The sequence below is a fragment of the Homarus americanus genome, unplaced genomic scaffold (genome assembly GCF_018991925.1).
Source record: "Homarus americanus isolate GMGI-L3 unplaced genomic scaffold, GMGI_Hamer_2.0 scaffold30535, whole genome shotgun sequence".
Classification (NCBI taxonomy): domain Eukaryota; kingdom Metazoa; phylum Arthropoda; class Malacostraca; order Decapoda; family Nephropidae; genus Homarus; species Homarus americanus.
In genome coordinates, this window is record NW_024732440.1 from 3,074,637 (window position 1) to 3,091,089 (window position 16,453).

Genomic DNA, 16,453 nt, shown 5'->3' on the forward strand with positions numbered 1-16,453 from the left:
GGGTAAATTGTTCCCCTGGCTTCATTAGTTTGGTGACGAGGAGTGAGGAGGAAGGTGGGTGCAAGGGAAGGGTATGGGGTGCAAGTGGGAGGGTAGGGGAGTGAGCAGGAAGGAGGATGCAAGAGAATGATAAGGGGTGCAAGGGGGAGGGTAGGGGAGTGAGCAGGAAGAGTAGCTAAACTAAGAAATAGACAGAGGCGGGGAAGGAGATGAAGAGGAAAGATAAGTGAGAACGGGCGGGAAAAGGAGGAAGAGACGGACTAGATGAAGAGGAGAGGCTAAAAGGAGGAGAATTACAAAAAAGAAATGAAGGGAGAGGAAAGAACCTGGATACCAAGTGGGACAGGTGAGTAAAATTGGACTAAGTCAAGAGGAAAGAGCCGAAGGAGAATATAAAAAAAAATGGAGAGGAAGAAACCTGGGTTAAGTAGAGAGAAAAGAGATAGGACGGGCGAGGGGCAGCAACCCGCCCACCCACTGTAAGTATTTCCATGCTAACCTGGTCCAAATGCCACGCCCCTCTTCTATAAAAAAGCTGATTGGTTCATAGAAAATGTTCGTGTAGCTGTCCATTTATTCAAACTAAATGTGTTAACAATTGGTAAGCAGACCTGTTATTCCCTAAAATAATGTTAAATAGCTAAACTATCAAAATGCAAACGATTTTAAGGCAATAGCACTTCAGAGAGGATGTTAGAAAATTTTAAATATTTACCATAAAAGGTCGAAGTCAAAGATGAAATTCGCCTTAGAATGAAGTCTTTTAATTATTTCTTTGTTTTGTACCAAACATAAAGCAAATAGATACAAATGACACCAAACATATAGCACAATGGATAATGAACTACAGTTTGTATGGCTGGATATATCCTAAGTCATTTATATAACTGATAAAACGCGATACGAGTATTAACTCCCATTACCTACACCAAGACCTACACTTGATTGTATCGTCACTTACCAACAATAATAGTGGAAACAAAACACACACACACACACACACACACACACACACACACAAACAATGTTAATAAACTTAAAAAAAAATATCAAACTGAGAACGAGAGGAAAATAAAAATAAGAAAATATGAAAAAAATGGATAATTCGAAGAAAAAAAATAAAATAAAATAAATAACCAGAGAAAAATGGGTAAAATGATATATTAAAAAAACGAAAAACAAAGTTCATTGCTGCCTTGAACGGAAAAAAAACAGAGAGGGGAAGGGTTGTGTCCCAGAGTCCCAATAGGATCAGGTTTTAATTAATATCTTGAGCAGATTACTTCCCAAGAGACTCTCTCATAGATATGAAAAATGGTCAACACTAAAGCTGCTGTATCACTAAAAGAATTACAAAAGGAAAAGTAAACTAAGGAAAAAACAAAACAAGACCAGTAATCCGACCCCAAACGTAATTTTTGACTGGACTAAAGTTTTTTATACCCTCTTGGCAATTACGAGGTTCGTTTTTGAGCCGTCTTTCGCCCCCAAAGGCCAGAAACCTTACTGGGGAAGATATTTGAGTAGTAACAGTTCCTTATGCATTCACTAACACTATCCAAGTTATTGTAAGCCAGATGATACTCTGATATTTAAAAAAAATTCTTGAAATAAATGTACAGTAGTACCCGGTATATTGCGAGTGCCTTTTCGAGAGCTGTAGCACTCGAAATGCTCAGCCATGTCAATATTGTTGCTGTTCACTTTGTATCTGCAGTTTTCTAACTAAATAAGCTATTTCATTTTCTGAGTAATATCATCGACGTTCTGTACTTATTTATGGGGTAAAACTGAACACTCGTAACAAAACCTATTGTGACATTAACAAGTTACACAAGGGGAGAAACTTATCTTTTACATTCTTTTCAACCCACAACAGCAAATAGTCCATACAGCTACAGAATACTTAGTCATCCAAAAGTTTGTAACAGCTAAGTAAGATGGAGAGCCTACCAGCTTTAAATTGTATACATTTTATTATTCTTCACTTAAGTTTCTCTTAATACCATCTCTTCTTAAATATAACAAACATGCTAGCGCGTTTTACATTTATTTCACTTATCATCGTCATGAAAGTGATCAGTGACTAATGAACTGGGATACACTCTTTTACGTTGTTTGTAAATATTATAATGCCGTACTAGTACTGGAGTCAGGTATACTGTAGATGTGTCACATTTCCTGGGGTAGTGAACCAAGTCTGAGGCAAACTGTATAGAACTATAGATCATGAGTACCAGCGCTTTTTTTTAATACAAATCCTTTTTGATATCTTCGTTTGACTGTTCCACCACTGGAGGAGACAAACTGTTATTATAAGAAGGAATAAATACTCAGTAGTCCAACTTAATGACAGATTGCGCGTATTTACTGACCAAAAACATAGACGCTTGTTTACATTCTGGTCATGTGACTGGAAGACTTCTACATAATACTTCCGACATTTATATTCACTCTAAACAAAGATTTCCTCAACGCATAGACAGCGTTACAATACACACATATAAACCAATGGATTAAACAGTTCTCGTTATCAACCATCGAGATTATTCTAGAACGTTACCAGATTCTGTCAATATTTGAGAGAGAGAGAGAGAGAGCTTCATAATCAGCACTACCATAGCCTACTCACCTTCGTTGCCCCCTAAGCGTTTGGCTGACACTTGCAGACGGTCAGGTAGGTGAGTCAGGAATATCAGCAGCAGTGTCAGCAGGGTGGTGGGAGCAGTCTGATAGCAGCCACCGCTGACCACCAAGTCCATCACCACCACCATCATCGCGCCCACCTGCCAACGCGATACATTATGAGGTTATTAGCCTAAACTTTGGCTTGTTAGAGGTAAAACATGTCAAGATGCAAAGTACAAATTTTGCAGGATGCAGTGAAAATTTGATAGGTTAGGACGGGTAAACTAGGAAGGTTGCAAGTAGCCTGATAAGTGTTAAAAATAAAAGTGTTTTGGTTAGGTGTTTATGTCTATACTGTAGAGTATAGTATTTACAACAATTCCAGAGTATTTATGTGGTAATAAGTATATGAAAGAAAAATCCCTTTAATTTCAGTCCAGTATCCAATACTAAAAAAAAATGTTGGCTGTTTGCTTTACCTAATTGATGCACCATTGTGTTAAAGAAATTGACTCTGAATTTCCAACCTGCACAGCGTTTCTAAGCACGATAAAAACATTTCTCCCTAGATCCTATATACAACACTACTAAAGGAAGAGTTACATATACTGTAGCCTCTGACGCCAGAGTGTCTGCCACGAGAGAATATTTCAGCCTAGTCTTCCGTCTAGAGTCTTCTAGACATTTCAGAAGTGAGTTTCAGCCATATTATTTCAGCCAATGATGTTTCAAATTGTTTCAACCAATGATATCACAGACAGATTGTTTTAACCAATGATATCACTGACAGATTGTTTCAACCAATATCACAGACAGATTGCTTTAACTGATGATATCACAGACAGATTGTTTTAACCAATGATATCACAGACAGATTGTTTTAACCAATGATATCACAGACAGATTGTTTTAACCAATGATATCACAGACAGATTGTTTTAACCAATGATATCACAGACAGATTGTTTCAACCAATGATATCACAGACAGATTGTTTCAACCAATGATATCACAGACAGATTGTTTTAACCAATGATATCACACAGATTGTTTCAACCAATGATATCACAGACAGATTGTTTTAACCAATGATATCACAGACAGATTGTTTCAACTAATGATATCACAGACAGATTGTTTTAACCAATGATATCACAGACAGATTGTTTTACCCAATGATATCACAGACAGATTGTTTTAACCAATGATATCACAGACAGATTGTTTCATCCAATGATGTTACGACCAGATTGTTTCAACCAATGATGTTTCGGACAGATTGTTTCAACCACTGATTTTACAGACAGATTGTTTCATCCAATGATGTTACGACCAGATTGTTTCAACCAATGATGTTTCGGACATTGTTTCAACCAATGATGTTTCGGACAAATTGTTTCAACCAATGATGTTTTAGACATTGTTTCAACCAATGATGTCTTACATTGTTTCAACCAATGATGTTACGGCCAGATTGTTTCAACCAATGATGTTTAAGATAGGCTGTTTCAACCAATGATGTTTCGAAGAGATTGTTTCAACCAAGTTTCAACGAAATGATAACCGTGGTAACATTCTGATATGTTCTTATTACCACCATGTTATGTGTACTATTCCAGATGATACTAAATGTTATAATACTTCCTTGAGATAACTGTGCCGTATATCAGGTGCCTTCAAGAGGGCCCAGTCTCTCAAATGGCTCAGCCATGTAAATATTGTTATTATTATCGACTGTATCTGTATTTTTCTGGCTAAATAAACTGTTTCAATAGCAATATCAATGAGATTTCGGACAGATTGGTTCAACTAATAGTGTTTCGGCCAAAACAGATTAGTGATCCCGACTTGAGCTTTTTCTAGCTTAACCCGACAATCTTAGCGAACTTCTATCAAGCTAAAAAGTTAAATATTGAATAAATAAAATACTCTAACACAGGCCAAAAATTCATCCATGGCAGAGACCTTCAAGACGGATAGACTCGTGGGTCGACCGACAACTTTCTGGTCGATAGTGTCATTGCCGGACAATTTGCTCCAGGGTCGGCTGGCACTCACACGACAAGTCTGGTCGAGGTCGTGAAGGGTGGAGGCGAAGAAAAATGGAAGATTTTAATTGGTTGGGTACACCTTAATAAAATTTCTATATGGTACTTCAAAACGGAATACACGAAACAGCATATAGGAAGAAGTAAAAAAAAATATTCAGGGGAGTGGCAGGGTATTTTCTCTCATAATGTACTCGACAGGGATAGGACCCAAGAGATACAGTACAGAATGCCAAGGAACATAACCCATAGAGTAATACTAGGCGAAGGGAATGGCCAAAAGGTTAGAGGGTTTTACTTCTTCAAACAGTCTCCGCTATGTTCCTCAGGTTCCTGCTTTCTTCATTCTCACTGTATACCGGTATGTATACTTAAAAGAGGTATACACAAACATTTAAGCGGTTTACAATGGTATTCGTGTAAGTACCACCCACATCGTTAGGTAAAGATACATACAATACATAATTTTAGGAACTTGTTCGAAAGCTTACCCCTCCCCCTCCCATTCTATTGGCGCAATCAACACATTTTTGTATACAGTTAAATCACCACAACATGAACTACCGCTGTGCAATAAAAAATCGATGGTTAATATTTTTTTCCGTGACTTGTAACGAAATAGAAATAATAAGAGATCACCTGAAATTAGGCACCTCTGCATATTTCTCCTGGTGATAAAACACAGACACGCTACCTGGAGAGGGGTTAAGCTTAGTTAGGTTAGGTTATTAAGAGATTGTTTAATTATCAAGTGAAATATGCAAGGGTGCCCAATCTTCAGGTGATCCCTATTAAAAATAAAAGAGAGGTCATAATGCATAACGAAAATGGCAAACTCTTTCACTAAAACATTTCACGTATAAAGATATTTACTGACACTTCACTGAAACATTTCTTCTCTGAGGTCCAAGTAAAGTGGTAAAGTTTTCTCTAATTCTCGGCAGGGATCCTGAACTGGGGTCGTGGACTGCCAATAGACAAGACCCAATGAAGAAATAGCACCGAGGGTTCGGCAAATTGTGTTCAGTTCGGTAAAGGATATAAATGCCCAGTTTTATAAGAATGTATTGGCATACAAGGAACAGAAAAGAATATAAATGTATCGTGCCCTGAAGACACATTACTGTACAGTATGCCAATGGACAAATACATCTTTTTTCATCTTACTTAAATTTCATTATGAAACCAACATTCCTGGCCGCTGTTGTTTTCATGTATTTTAACTTTTCAAAATTTAAGGCAGATCATACACTACATAATAGTAATTAAAGCTCAGTGACATATCTCGACTTTATCTTCTATTAATATACAGTATTACAGTCCTGCAGCTTTTATACTCTTAAGCAATTATTCCTTGAATTTCTTATATATATATATATATATATATATATATATATATATATATATACTTCATTTTTAGTCCATATAACACGCGGACTTTGAACATATAATCAACGACCTCACCAGCCAGGAATCGAACCCTCGACCTACTGGGTGGGACTAGGGAACGCTACCGACCAACCCACAAGGACACTAAAAGCAGTCCTAGACTCTGTTATATTTCACAAAGCCTGTTCATCGAGCTGATGGCGCCGTGAACCTCATTGGGAACTGCCCGTGCCTCGTATGTGGTGTCAGTAGCATTTTACCGAACCAGCTGGTATGAAACACGAGGTACCATATATATACTTCATTTTTAGTCCATATAACACGTGGACTTTGAACATAAATTGCACAGCAGCGGGGGACAGGGAAATTTCAGTCTCGAGAAAGAATTACTCCCACTGAATAATAACTCCAAACGGATAATTAGGCTAATGTACCTGTAGTTTATTCATCATAGAATCTATTGGGGAAGATTAATTAGGTTGACCTGAAATTTAACGTCAATCATGACTAAAGCAAATTATCTTACATTATTTGGACTTTCATTCAGTGTTGTGGTTGTGTGTGAAATTCGTAAGCCCAAGTACAATAATTAGTTTGTGGCCTTGAATGTGGAAACACTGCGTAAAAAAAATAATTGGTTGTCGGTTACCTCTTCCTTGTGAAAACTAATGTCACAGTGGAGTCGATTAGTTCTTCTTTTGTTTTGCTGTAGTCTTGCTGATTTAGTCTCTTCCTCTTGTTCTTCTTGGGTTTCTTCTGCACTTCTCACTTTTCGTGGACTTGATCTGGTCCTAGTTCTTGTTCCTCAAGGGTTGTCAATGACTCGTATACTGTATGTGTATAAACTCGTAATCTTTAACCTCGTTCCTGCTCTTGTTCGCGTTCTTGGTGTTGTTCTTGTTCCGGGTCTTTCTTGGGGTTTTTTCTCACTTACATGAGTGCATATCTGTAGTTTAGGTTCCTGGTATGCTTCACTTTAGCGATCTTACATTCCACCCTACAATTTGGGACACTCCCGGTTGGAGGACGAGTGCAGACAGCCACATGCTGCTCATTTCTTTTCTTCTATCTCGCAGTCTTGGTCCCATGTCCAGAAGACGCGCAAGTCGACCACACGTCCTCTGGGGTCTTGCACTGTGTCTGTTCTTCAGGCACTTGAAGCATCTTGTAGGTCTTGGTATGTATGGTTTCACTGGGACTATGTCCCATCTCAATGTAACCTTCTCAGGTAGCTTATGGAAAAATCCAACCACGTATGAGGTGGATTCTCCCTCGGATCTTGTCAGTTTGCATTCAATGACTATTTCTTCTCCTAGTAGTTCTTATCCATGTGCTATATCTCGACGTGGGAGATAACTCCCCACACCGTGTTATCGTCGAAATTGACATCTCCCTGAACGGGGATGTCATTGATGATTTTCACGTTCATCAGTTGTCCAGGCCACTACTCAGCCAGCGGATGACCTTGCTACCCCCCCCCCCATACCCGAAAAATAAATTCTCAGGACGAAGAGGTTTAGCTTCTGAGAAAGGGTGGATGTTGGAGGACCTAACCTCACAACTTTCACTTGGTTCCAAATGATCAGCATGTCTGCTGTCGGTGGACTCTGGACTCAGGATGTGTGTGTGATTAGTTGTTGGCCATCAACTTAAGTATATTGACATAAGATATCAAACAACAGCGTGGCTAAAGTTGATTGGTTACCGAATATCCACTCTCAGTGTGAGTGTCATGATTGATTTATTCAAGTCTGAAGGGCAGACATCAGCAATACTTGTTTGACAATCCTCACATGAGTGACCCAACTAGAGTCCACACCCAACGTTATCGACTGACTGTCTGAGAGGACGACGTAATCCATTAATGTCAGTTGAGAGGAACTCGAGCCAACGACGAGGATAAACTGAAGGAGATGCTCTTGTTCATAAAACTGTATACTAGGCGACTTTGACCTTATTCAAATAGATTGGACCAACCTTACGGGTAACTCAGAATCAGAGGATATTCTTGAAACAATCCAGGACTGTTTCCTAAGCCAACATATAACCGAACCCACCCGGGGTAATAATATACTCGATTTAGTTCTGTCAAACAGCCGAGCATTACTAAACAGACGCTCACAAGCAGCAGATGCAGGTAGTGAGGTGATTCACACAATGTCGGGAAAGACCCCAGTAGCTCCATTCCATCCCTGGGCATGCCAAGTGGCTATCAAGCTCCTTCAGTTGAGTTTGTGGGTGAATGTTGCCTCCATAGTGACTGAGTCTGACTGGGCCTCACAGTGAACTGTCCCTCTAATTGGGGTATGGCTGTGGTGACGTCACTTTTCGATTTTAATTGATGAGTGGCGAATCAAGGATTACAGACAACGATTAGTCCTTGGGCTGAATTTTCCGCACTCACATAACATCCGGCGAGTGCTTGGGGGACAGTGGTACTTAAGTGACTCAAGCAGAAAACACCTCGAGAACACAAATTGAGCAATGATTCCCAGCATGGCTAAACAAGTGCCAAAAATATACTTAAAAAACTGCATGTGCAATATTTTCCCTGCACATTATTCATTAAAGTGATGGCATAAACACTCGCAACTGCCAAGTGCCATAACCATAAAACAAGAATTGTACGTTCCTAATGCAGGGTATTCTATGAAATTTTTATCTTGATACTGGCCACAGGTTGTAGGCAGATATTAAACAGGGATGTACTACCGCCTGGGAAGATATTGGAAGCATAGTGTTGTCTAATGGTGGACCCTGCTGCCATACGGCATCAAAAAAATTGTGACCAAAGTCCCAGATTGCTGATCTGACTTTCTGCTTCATTTACACACAATTGCAGGGTCTCAATTGTTTCTCTTACTATTGACAACACAACATACAGTACATACTGTATATCGTTTCTCACTTTTTTTTTAATTTTGTATTTATGGGTATTATTATTATTATTATTATTATTATTATTATTATTATTATTTTCTATTAAAATTTTATTTATTCTTATTTATTTTATTAATTTGTATTATTATTACATTTTCGCCCCCCAGGCCCTGATGTGGGGGAGTGACCTGTGCCCTGGTAGGCAAATCCCCGTAAAAAACAACTTAACTTAGTCCTCTTGAAACACTGGCACCTCCAATTTACATTAAACAAGTCCTCCAATCCATTCATATGTGGCAAAAAATACTGGTAGAAACATTATCAATTGTCTGCAACAGTCCTGTAAATCAGAGCAATGGTCACAAGCAGCTTCTGGTAATGACCTGGATAACGAGACACTTGAAGCAGTAAACGGCACCTGGGTGCGAGAAACTGGCTCAACGAAAAGAGTAAACCTACTATAGGCTTCATCCCGTTTGCTGATGAGCTCCGCCAGCATTATGTTGCCAACTGAAACTTAGAAGTGTGTTGTGTAAACGTCAACTTTAAGGATGACCTCATAATCCAGAAATCATTCATTCAATGTGTTACTATTCTAAGTTTTAGTCTGGTCGTAATAACAAAATACAGTTTAAAACAAAGAATTCTGATATTTTGAGATATCTTTGAGGTTGTCGAAGTCCAGAGAAACCGTAATTAAGCAATTAGCCGATAAGAAATTTAACAAATACATCTAAAACCCCTAAAGCGGAAATTATTTGGGAAAAGAAAAAGGACTAGGGTTCAATTTTCCCGATTTAATACCAAATCCAAATCACTCGACACCTCTGAGGCATCAAACGCTGTCCAAAAATAGCTCACGACGTAGAATGACGTCATATGGCTTTAAGTGGTTTAGCTGGTGATAAGACCATTTGCTGAACCCCTTGATCCACACAGTGGCTGGAGCTATTATAAGGTCTCAGCGAGTCCAGCGTTGGAGCCGAGGGCCCTGTGCCGAGGTACAAGAGACTTGAAACTTGAAAGATCGGTTGGAATAAAAGATCTGACGAGGCTGCAGCAGCTCCAAGTACGTTAGTTACAGTGGTTTGTGTTTTGTTTGTTTCAAAATAGTTATTTTTCTATAAAATGGTTCATGTGATTTTTTATTTTTGTACAACTCAAATTTGAGAGAACACATTTACAGGGTTACAAAAAATGTTCTTCTGCATCAAATAGTAACGGTAAATATGTAAAATATTTTCCTACAAATTATGCTAAATAATGTTATTTTTGCTGACGTTAAACATCTCCTTAAGTGAAGTGCAGTAATGCAGCATTAGCAAAATGTTTTTTTTTCTTCCTTCAATTTGACTCCTTCACAACCTTCACAATACCTGTCCATAGTTTACAGCATTCCGTTCCGTTACTCCCTCTCTCAATATATATATATATATATATATATATATATATATATATATATATATATATATATATATATATATATATATATATATATATATATATATATATAGTATATGTGGAACCACTGGCATGATCTTTGTTGCCCGCTAGATACAGGAAAATAACAGAAAAAGGCGTTAAGACTTGTACATGCCTTCATCGACCTTATCAAGGCTTTCGGATCGGTCAACAGGGAAGCACTCTGGCCTACCCTCAGTCGTTTTGGTTGCCAATTTAGCCGGCTGGGTGGACATCCAGTACCGGACTAAGGAGCTTTCCAACATAGACAACTCCAGGCAGTAACAAAAGTGTCAGCCGCTTCCATCACTGAACTTCAGTATGCAGACGACCTCACCCTCGTCGCTCACACTGAACGTGACCTACAAGAGATCCTGAACTCCTACGCAGATGCATATGCACACTTTCGGTCTTGAGGTGAATGTAGGTAAGACTCAGATTTTCTTTCAGCCTGCCCCTGGTTCAACCACACCTCCATCCAGGTTAACGGTACTCCCCTCTTTAATGTTACTCACTTTCAGTATCTTGACTCCCACCTGTTCACTACCACGGACATCGATGAAGAGATTCAACATCGGATCACGTGCATCTCAAGCCTATGGCAGACTCCGTACCCATGTGTTCAACGTTTATCACAATTCTCTCTATTCTGTGCCTTATTTATTTCCAGCTAACTGACTGAATAAAAGACATAACCTACCTATCCAATTATTCATGGCTTATTACAAGTCGACCAATAAATGTTCTTTTTGAGTGATCACTTGTGCAAAACCTTGTCTGATGGGCAACACCTGCCCTCTCCTTCACACATTGTACCAGGGAGACGTCCCACATCCAAATAAACGAGGCTGCCTCCCGCGCCAACACCGATAGCGCTGAGCGACGACCTAACCTCACCCCACCTCTGAACATGTTCCGAATCACACAAGCTTCCCAAGAGATTTTAGAAGAAAAGTCTGAATGATGTACAATCAATCTGAACCAGTTATCATGTAACGCAACTCCAAACCAAAAAAAGTTTGAAAGGATGCGCTCATAATCCAAAACAACTTATGTACAGATTCCGAACTGAGATGGGCTGAAAGTAAACGCCCATGGTTGGAAATAAATATGTATGGATATTCTTCTCCCGCGGTCTGAGGATATTTTACAAAGTTATCACAAATTATGCAGACATGCAATGCAGTTTCCTCCCAGTGTAAACAATGACCTAAAACATCTACCAACCTTATTCATATAGCTCGACTAATTACAAACCTGATGTGTCAATTTAACCAAATAAGAGTTTACCCGCTAATCCGACTTGAATAAGAACGTACTCATTGGTTTATGTTGGCTACAACATAAAAGCGGCACCTAGTAATAATGGTTTCGAAATTAGAGTAACTAGATTTTATCTTCAGTTTGGTGGGGTATAAATGCAAGTGGTGAGCGTCCAGCAGTGACTAGTGGAGCGCGTAACATCTTGCTGGTTTTTTTTTTGCGGGATTAGCCCACCTGGGCACAGGTCATTGACCCATATCAGGGCCAGGGGGCGAAAACATAATATTAATAATAATATTAATAATAATAATAATAATAATAATAATAATAATAATAATAATAATAATAATAATAATAATAATAAAATAAAAATTAGTAAAAAAATCTAATTTTTTTAAATAAAAATATAATAATAATAATAATAATATTGGGCCATAAATAAATAAACACACGAAAAAGGTCAAAAGTGTGAAACAATATATGTATGTTGTGTTGTCAATAGTAAGAGAAACAAATGAGGCAGAAAGTCAGATCTGCAACCTGGGACTTGGTCACAATTTTCGTTATGTAATATGGCAGCAGGGTCTACCATTAGGCCAATACATTATGCTTCCAATATCTTCCCAGGCGGTAGTACCTCCCTGTTTGGTACCTGCTTACTACCTGTAATAATTTACACTGCTTATTTCGCCAAAAATAATAATATTAACATAGTTAAGGGTTTTCAGAGCAAGAGGAAAGGCACCTGATTCATACATTTATATTAAAAAAATCATAAATGCTATGGGGTATCACATTGATCAACAGATACAAAGTAAGCAATTTCATATGGAAACAACACACTTTCATATTCAATCGATAGGATACAAGCGCCAACCAAACCAAACCTACCTTAACTTTACCCCTTCACTACTGGGCACCACTGTTAAAATTGTATTTGGTTAACGTCAGACGATTTTATTCAGCACAGTGAGACCCCTTGTACCCAAAGAATTAAGAGATAACCTTTACAGGTCAGTGTTATTCGCTGTCAATCTTTTTTGGCGGTTGGAATCCTTGACCTATTTTGAGACATGTCACGCTACAAATCACCCAGGGTGGCTGATGGACACTAGTTAAATGTAAAAAGTGCGGAAGAATGCTTGAGACTTCGGACCGTCATTTGTCTGATTGGGTGATTTTAAATGTTAATTGAACAACAACCCTGATTACTTAACTAGAATGTGCCTATCATTTAATCATGCAACGATCTATTTAAGGGAATTACGTTCGATCGGGTAATTATTTTCGTTGAATGAAATGCCGGTTTTCCCTTGTTCTTTGCTATGGTGTTGGTTTATTCCACCATTTTATGCTTTCATTCAGAGTACCGTCCTCATGTCTGAGGGTTGGCGACCAGTCCACGCTAAACGTTCTCAGGTTGTTTTTACCAATCCTCCAATGTCTTGTATCTCTCTGGGTACCCAGGTTTTAATTTCATTTATCCATCCCAATCTCTGCCTTCCCCTGGGCCTACCTACCTCCAATTTTGCCTATTAATATTTGTTATTATCCCTTCATCCCTAATTATATGACCAAGTATCTAATTTTTCTTTTTCTGCACATTTCAAGTATTTCTCTTGAAGTTTTTGCTAATGTTAGTAATTCTTCATTTGTTTTCTTGTAACTCACTCTTGGCATTCGTCTATAACATTGCATTTCATAAGGCCGCCAACTTCTTTCCGGTGTCTGCCAAATAAAGACTTTCAGCAGCATTTTTTCTCAAATTGAAGTTAATGTCCCTTTTCATTAGGTCTTTTATGTTATTTAATGCTGTTTTTGCTTGCCCTATTCTTGTGTAGAAAAGACAAATTTCTACACTAGATGACTAAACAAGATATTATGCTACAAATAAAGTTAGTATCCGTTAGGAGAGAAAGTTACTCTTGGGGAAAATATTACATTACCTAGTACTTTATATAATACTGAGAACGTATATAATTAAGGCAAACTAATTTTCCTGCTATGTTTCTTGTTCATATTGTTTTAGCTTAATTAAACCGTCATGTGCACTCTCATTGTTTTAGTCATGAGGAATATTATCGTTGGAAGTTGAACCTGGGCTGGGTATTTTTTTAAGTTACCATTGTTTACAATGTTTACATATTCCGCATGTTGATCTGGCTAATTAAATCAATTTGAATTAATTATTTAAAACGAATTTTTACGCTCAATGACAGATCCAGTTTGACAAAACAGTCAAGGTTTACCAATTTAATATTTGACCGAATTAATTTTAATAAGGTAACACGGATTTAAGAGTTAATCTGCTGCCGACTCTTGTTTGGCAGAACAATATACAAATAGTCTAAAAGGTGCTCTTAGGTAAATAAAAAACGCAAGGTAGGGAACTATATATTTTATACGAGGGTAACGGTAACTAGGCTATTTCGGTATTACAACGTCTATCTGGATTAAGAACTCCAAAAAACCTAAACGTCCGCCATCTATTCCTTTTTCTTGGACCAGGACGGCTGTGTTGCACCGTGTTGTGTTGTTGCTACGCTCGTCACTACCTTAACAGGGGACCTATATTGAAAATTAAAAAAAAATTGTTTTAAGCTTATTTAAAACAGGCTTACAGCGCATGCATGTGTGCATACTTTCGAAGGAGGTAGTTCAACCTAAAGAAGCGACACCTTACACATATTCTAGAAATAGCTAAAAGAGGATAAATTTACATACTGACTTTAGAAAGAACTCACACTTTATAACTTTCAGGTACAACTCATGAAGGCAACACAATCAATGGGCGACTTTGCCTGTCCATGGAAATTCAGCACCTGGCCAGAGGACTTGTATCACCAGTCATGCGCCCGTAGACGTACCACCACACGTGTGACCCCACTAGGGTCGCAGCACGTACACTACCCACTATTGACCGCTCTTCAGGCCTCCGCGGGCACTGGGAAGTGTGAGGTGAGCCTGGGAGGCTGGAGGAAGCGGCGCCTCCTCTTTCCGCCACCCAACTTATCACACCGTAACCAAATTTACTATGCTCGTTATTTCGACATTTCATATGTTAACACATTACAAATCCATATTGAAAGACGATAATCCTATTTTATATATCTGTTGGTGATAGCAAGAAGCAGGAAATACAGTTTCAAAGCCATAATCGTACGTCTGACAGCGTAAAATCATTTTAATTTTGAATTTGATAGGTAAAATATATGTGATTTAGACTACAAGCCTTGGTGACAATGTCTCGACGATTTATAATGTGGACAGTAATAGTGCTGCCAAACAAACTCATATATCCGTATTTTAGGGAGATAAGTTATTTGTCTATTATTGATCAAGAAAATCAAAGAGATTATTAATAGAGTAGATTGCGGTCAAGTAAATAACTTAACTAGTGGCTTTAATATTGTTTAACTTAAAAAATATATATATTTCACCACAAAATTAATAATGTCAAAATCCCATCACCTCAGTTTATTAAATCCAAATTTTGTTATTTAGTGTAGGCTAGGTTATAGGTTAGGGCAGGTTAAGAGAAAGGTTATGTTTATATAAGTTAGCAGAAAGTTAGATTCGTTTAAATTAGATTCGTCAAATTAGATATCGTATGTAATTACTTTAGAATAACTTAGTTTAGGTTAGAGTAGGTTAGCTAGGTATGCATTTATTTTAGATCAAGGTAGGGTAGGGAAGGTCTGATTAATTTTGGGTAGGCAGTAAAGAATTTTGACCCAGACAGATAGTCAAAATTGTATAGTACCCGTAATTCAACACTATGTGAAATGAAAAGAGAGCCTTATCATACGTATGTATACATACACATAAATACTATTTCGTGTGCATATTGCTATGCCGAGGCATAATTTCGTATTATAATTTTGTGAAACGAGGTGTTTTGACTGTTTTCTGTCCCATACAGCAGTTGTTTTGGCAAATTGAGTGAAATTTTCGTGCATATATTGATGTATTAAATATGTAAGAATATTTTTGAATGTATTGCATAATCATTTATGATTTGCTTATTATTGAACGCCTCGATCAGAGTAGAACGTCCGAGATTCTCCCAGGCGTCTCTGGGTGGTGTTTGGATGTTCGAGAGGCGTCAGATGAGGTATATACTGTATATAGCACTTCTGTTCAGAGTGCAAAGAATAAGCCGAGCAGAACAACTGAAGACAATTGTTGTGCAAGTGTTGTGGAATTGTTGCGATTAATATAAAGTGAGAAGACTGGTAGTGTGCTGACTATATATTCGAAATGAGAAGTCTAGCTGTCAAGCCATTACCCTGTTAACAGTGTTGTGGAGAATCAGTGCTTATTAAAGAAGACTTACAGTGCACAAGTTTGTTTCTGTGACCTGGTGGAAATCTACCTGCCTGCCTGTTTGTATGTACACTGATACCGATCGTCGGGAAATTACCGGAGACTGGCGGGATGGCCAATGGTAATTCGACAACACTTGTGAGATATCTACTGCTTCTGTACATACGACCCTAGCCGCTGGTAACCAGTGGTGGAAGCTGGGTAAGCGGCGAAAGGAGGAGGGTCGTAACACTGGTGTCAGGAGTGGGATAGCCTAGCAGTGAGATATCAGTCAGGATGGAAGGTGAAGGTGTCCAGATCAGAAGCCAGGCCAGGCAAGGGGAGATTTCCATGGCTGATCTGATGCAATTCTTACAATCACAACGAGAAGAACAGAAACAACTACGGCAAGAACAACGATAACAGAAACAACTACTGCAAGAACGGAACAAAGAACATAAACAACTACTGCAAGAACG

The 16,453-nt window shown here is 38.3% G+C and overlaps 1 protein-coding gene across 1 annotated transcript in view; it reads right to left on the reverse strand.

The window, feature by feature from the left end:
• Window positions 1-14,615, reverse strand: part of LOC121868768 (suppressor of lurcher protein 1-like) — a 76,382-nt gene extending 61,767 nt beyond the window's left edge. Inside the window, exons 1-2 of the mRNA XM_042369654.1 lie at window positions 14,414-14,615; window positions 2,633-2,786 (exon numbers count right to left, since the gene is read on the reverse strand). Of these exons, the coding sequence (XP_042225588.1) occupies window positions 2,633-2,777 (145 nt within the window). The 5' untranslated portion in view covers window positions 2,778-2,786; window positions 14,414-14,615. The remainder of the gene's footprint in view (window positions 1-2,632; window positions 2,787-14,413) is intronic.
• Window positions 14,616-16,453: the final 1,838 nt, after the last annotated feature.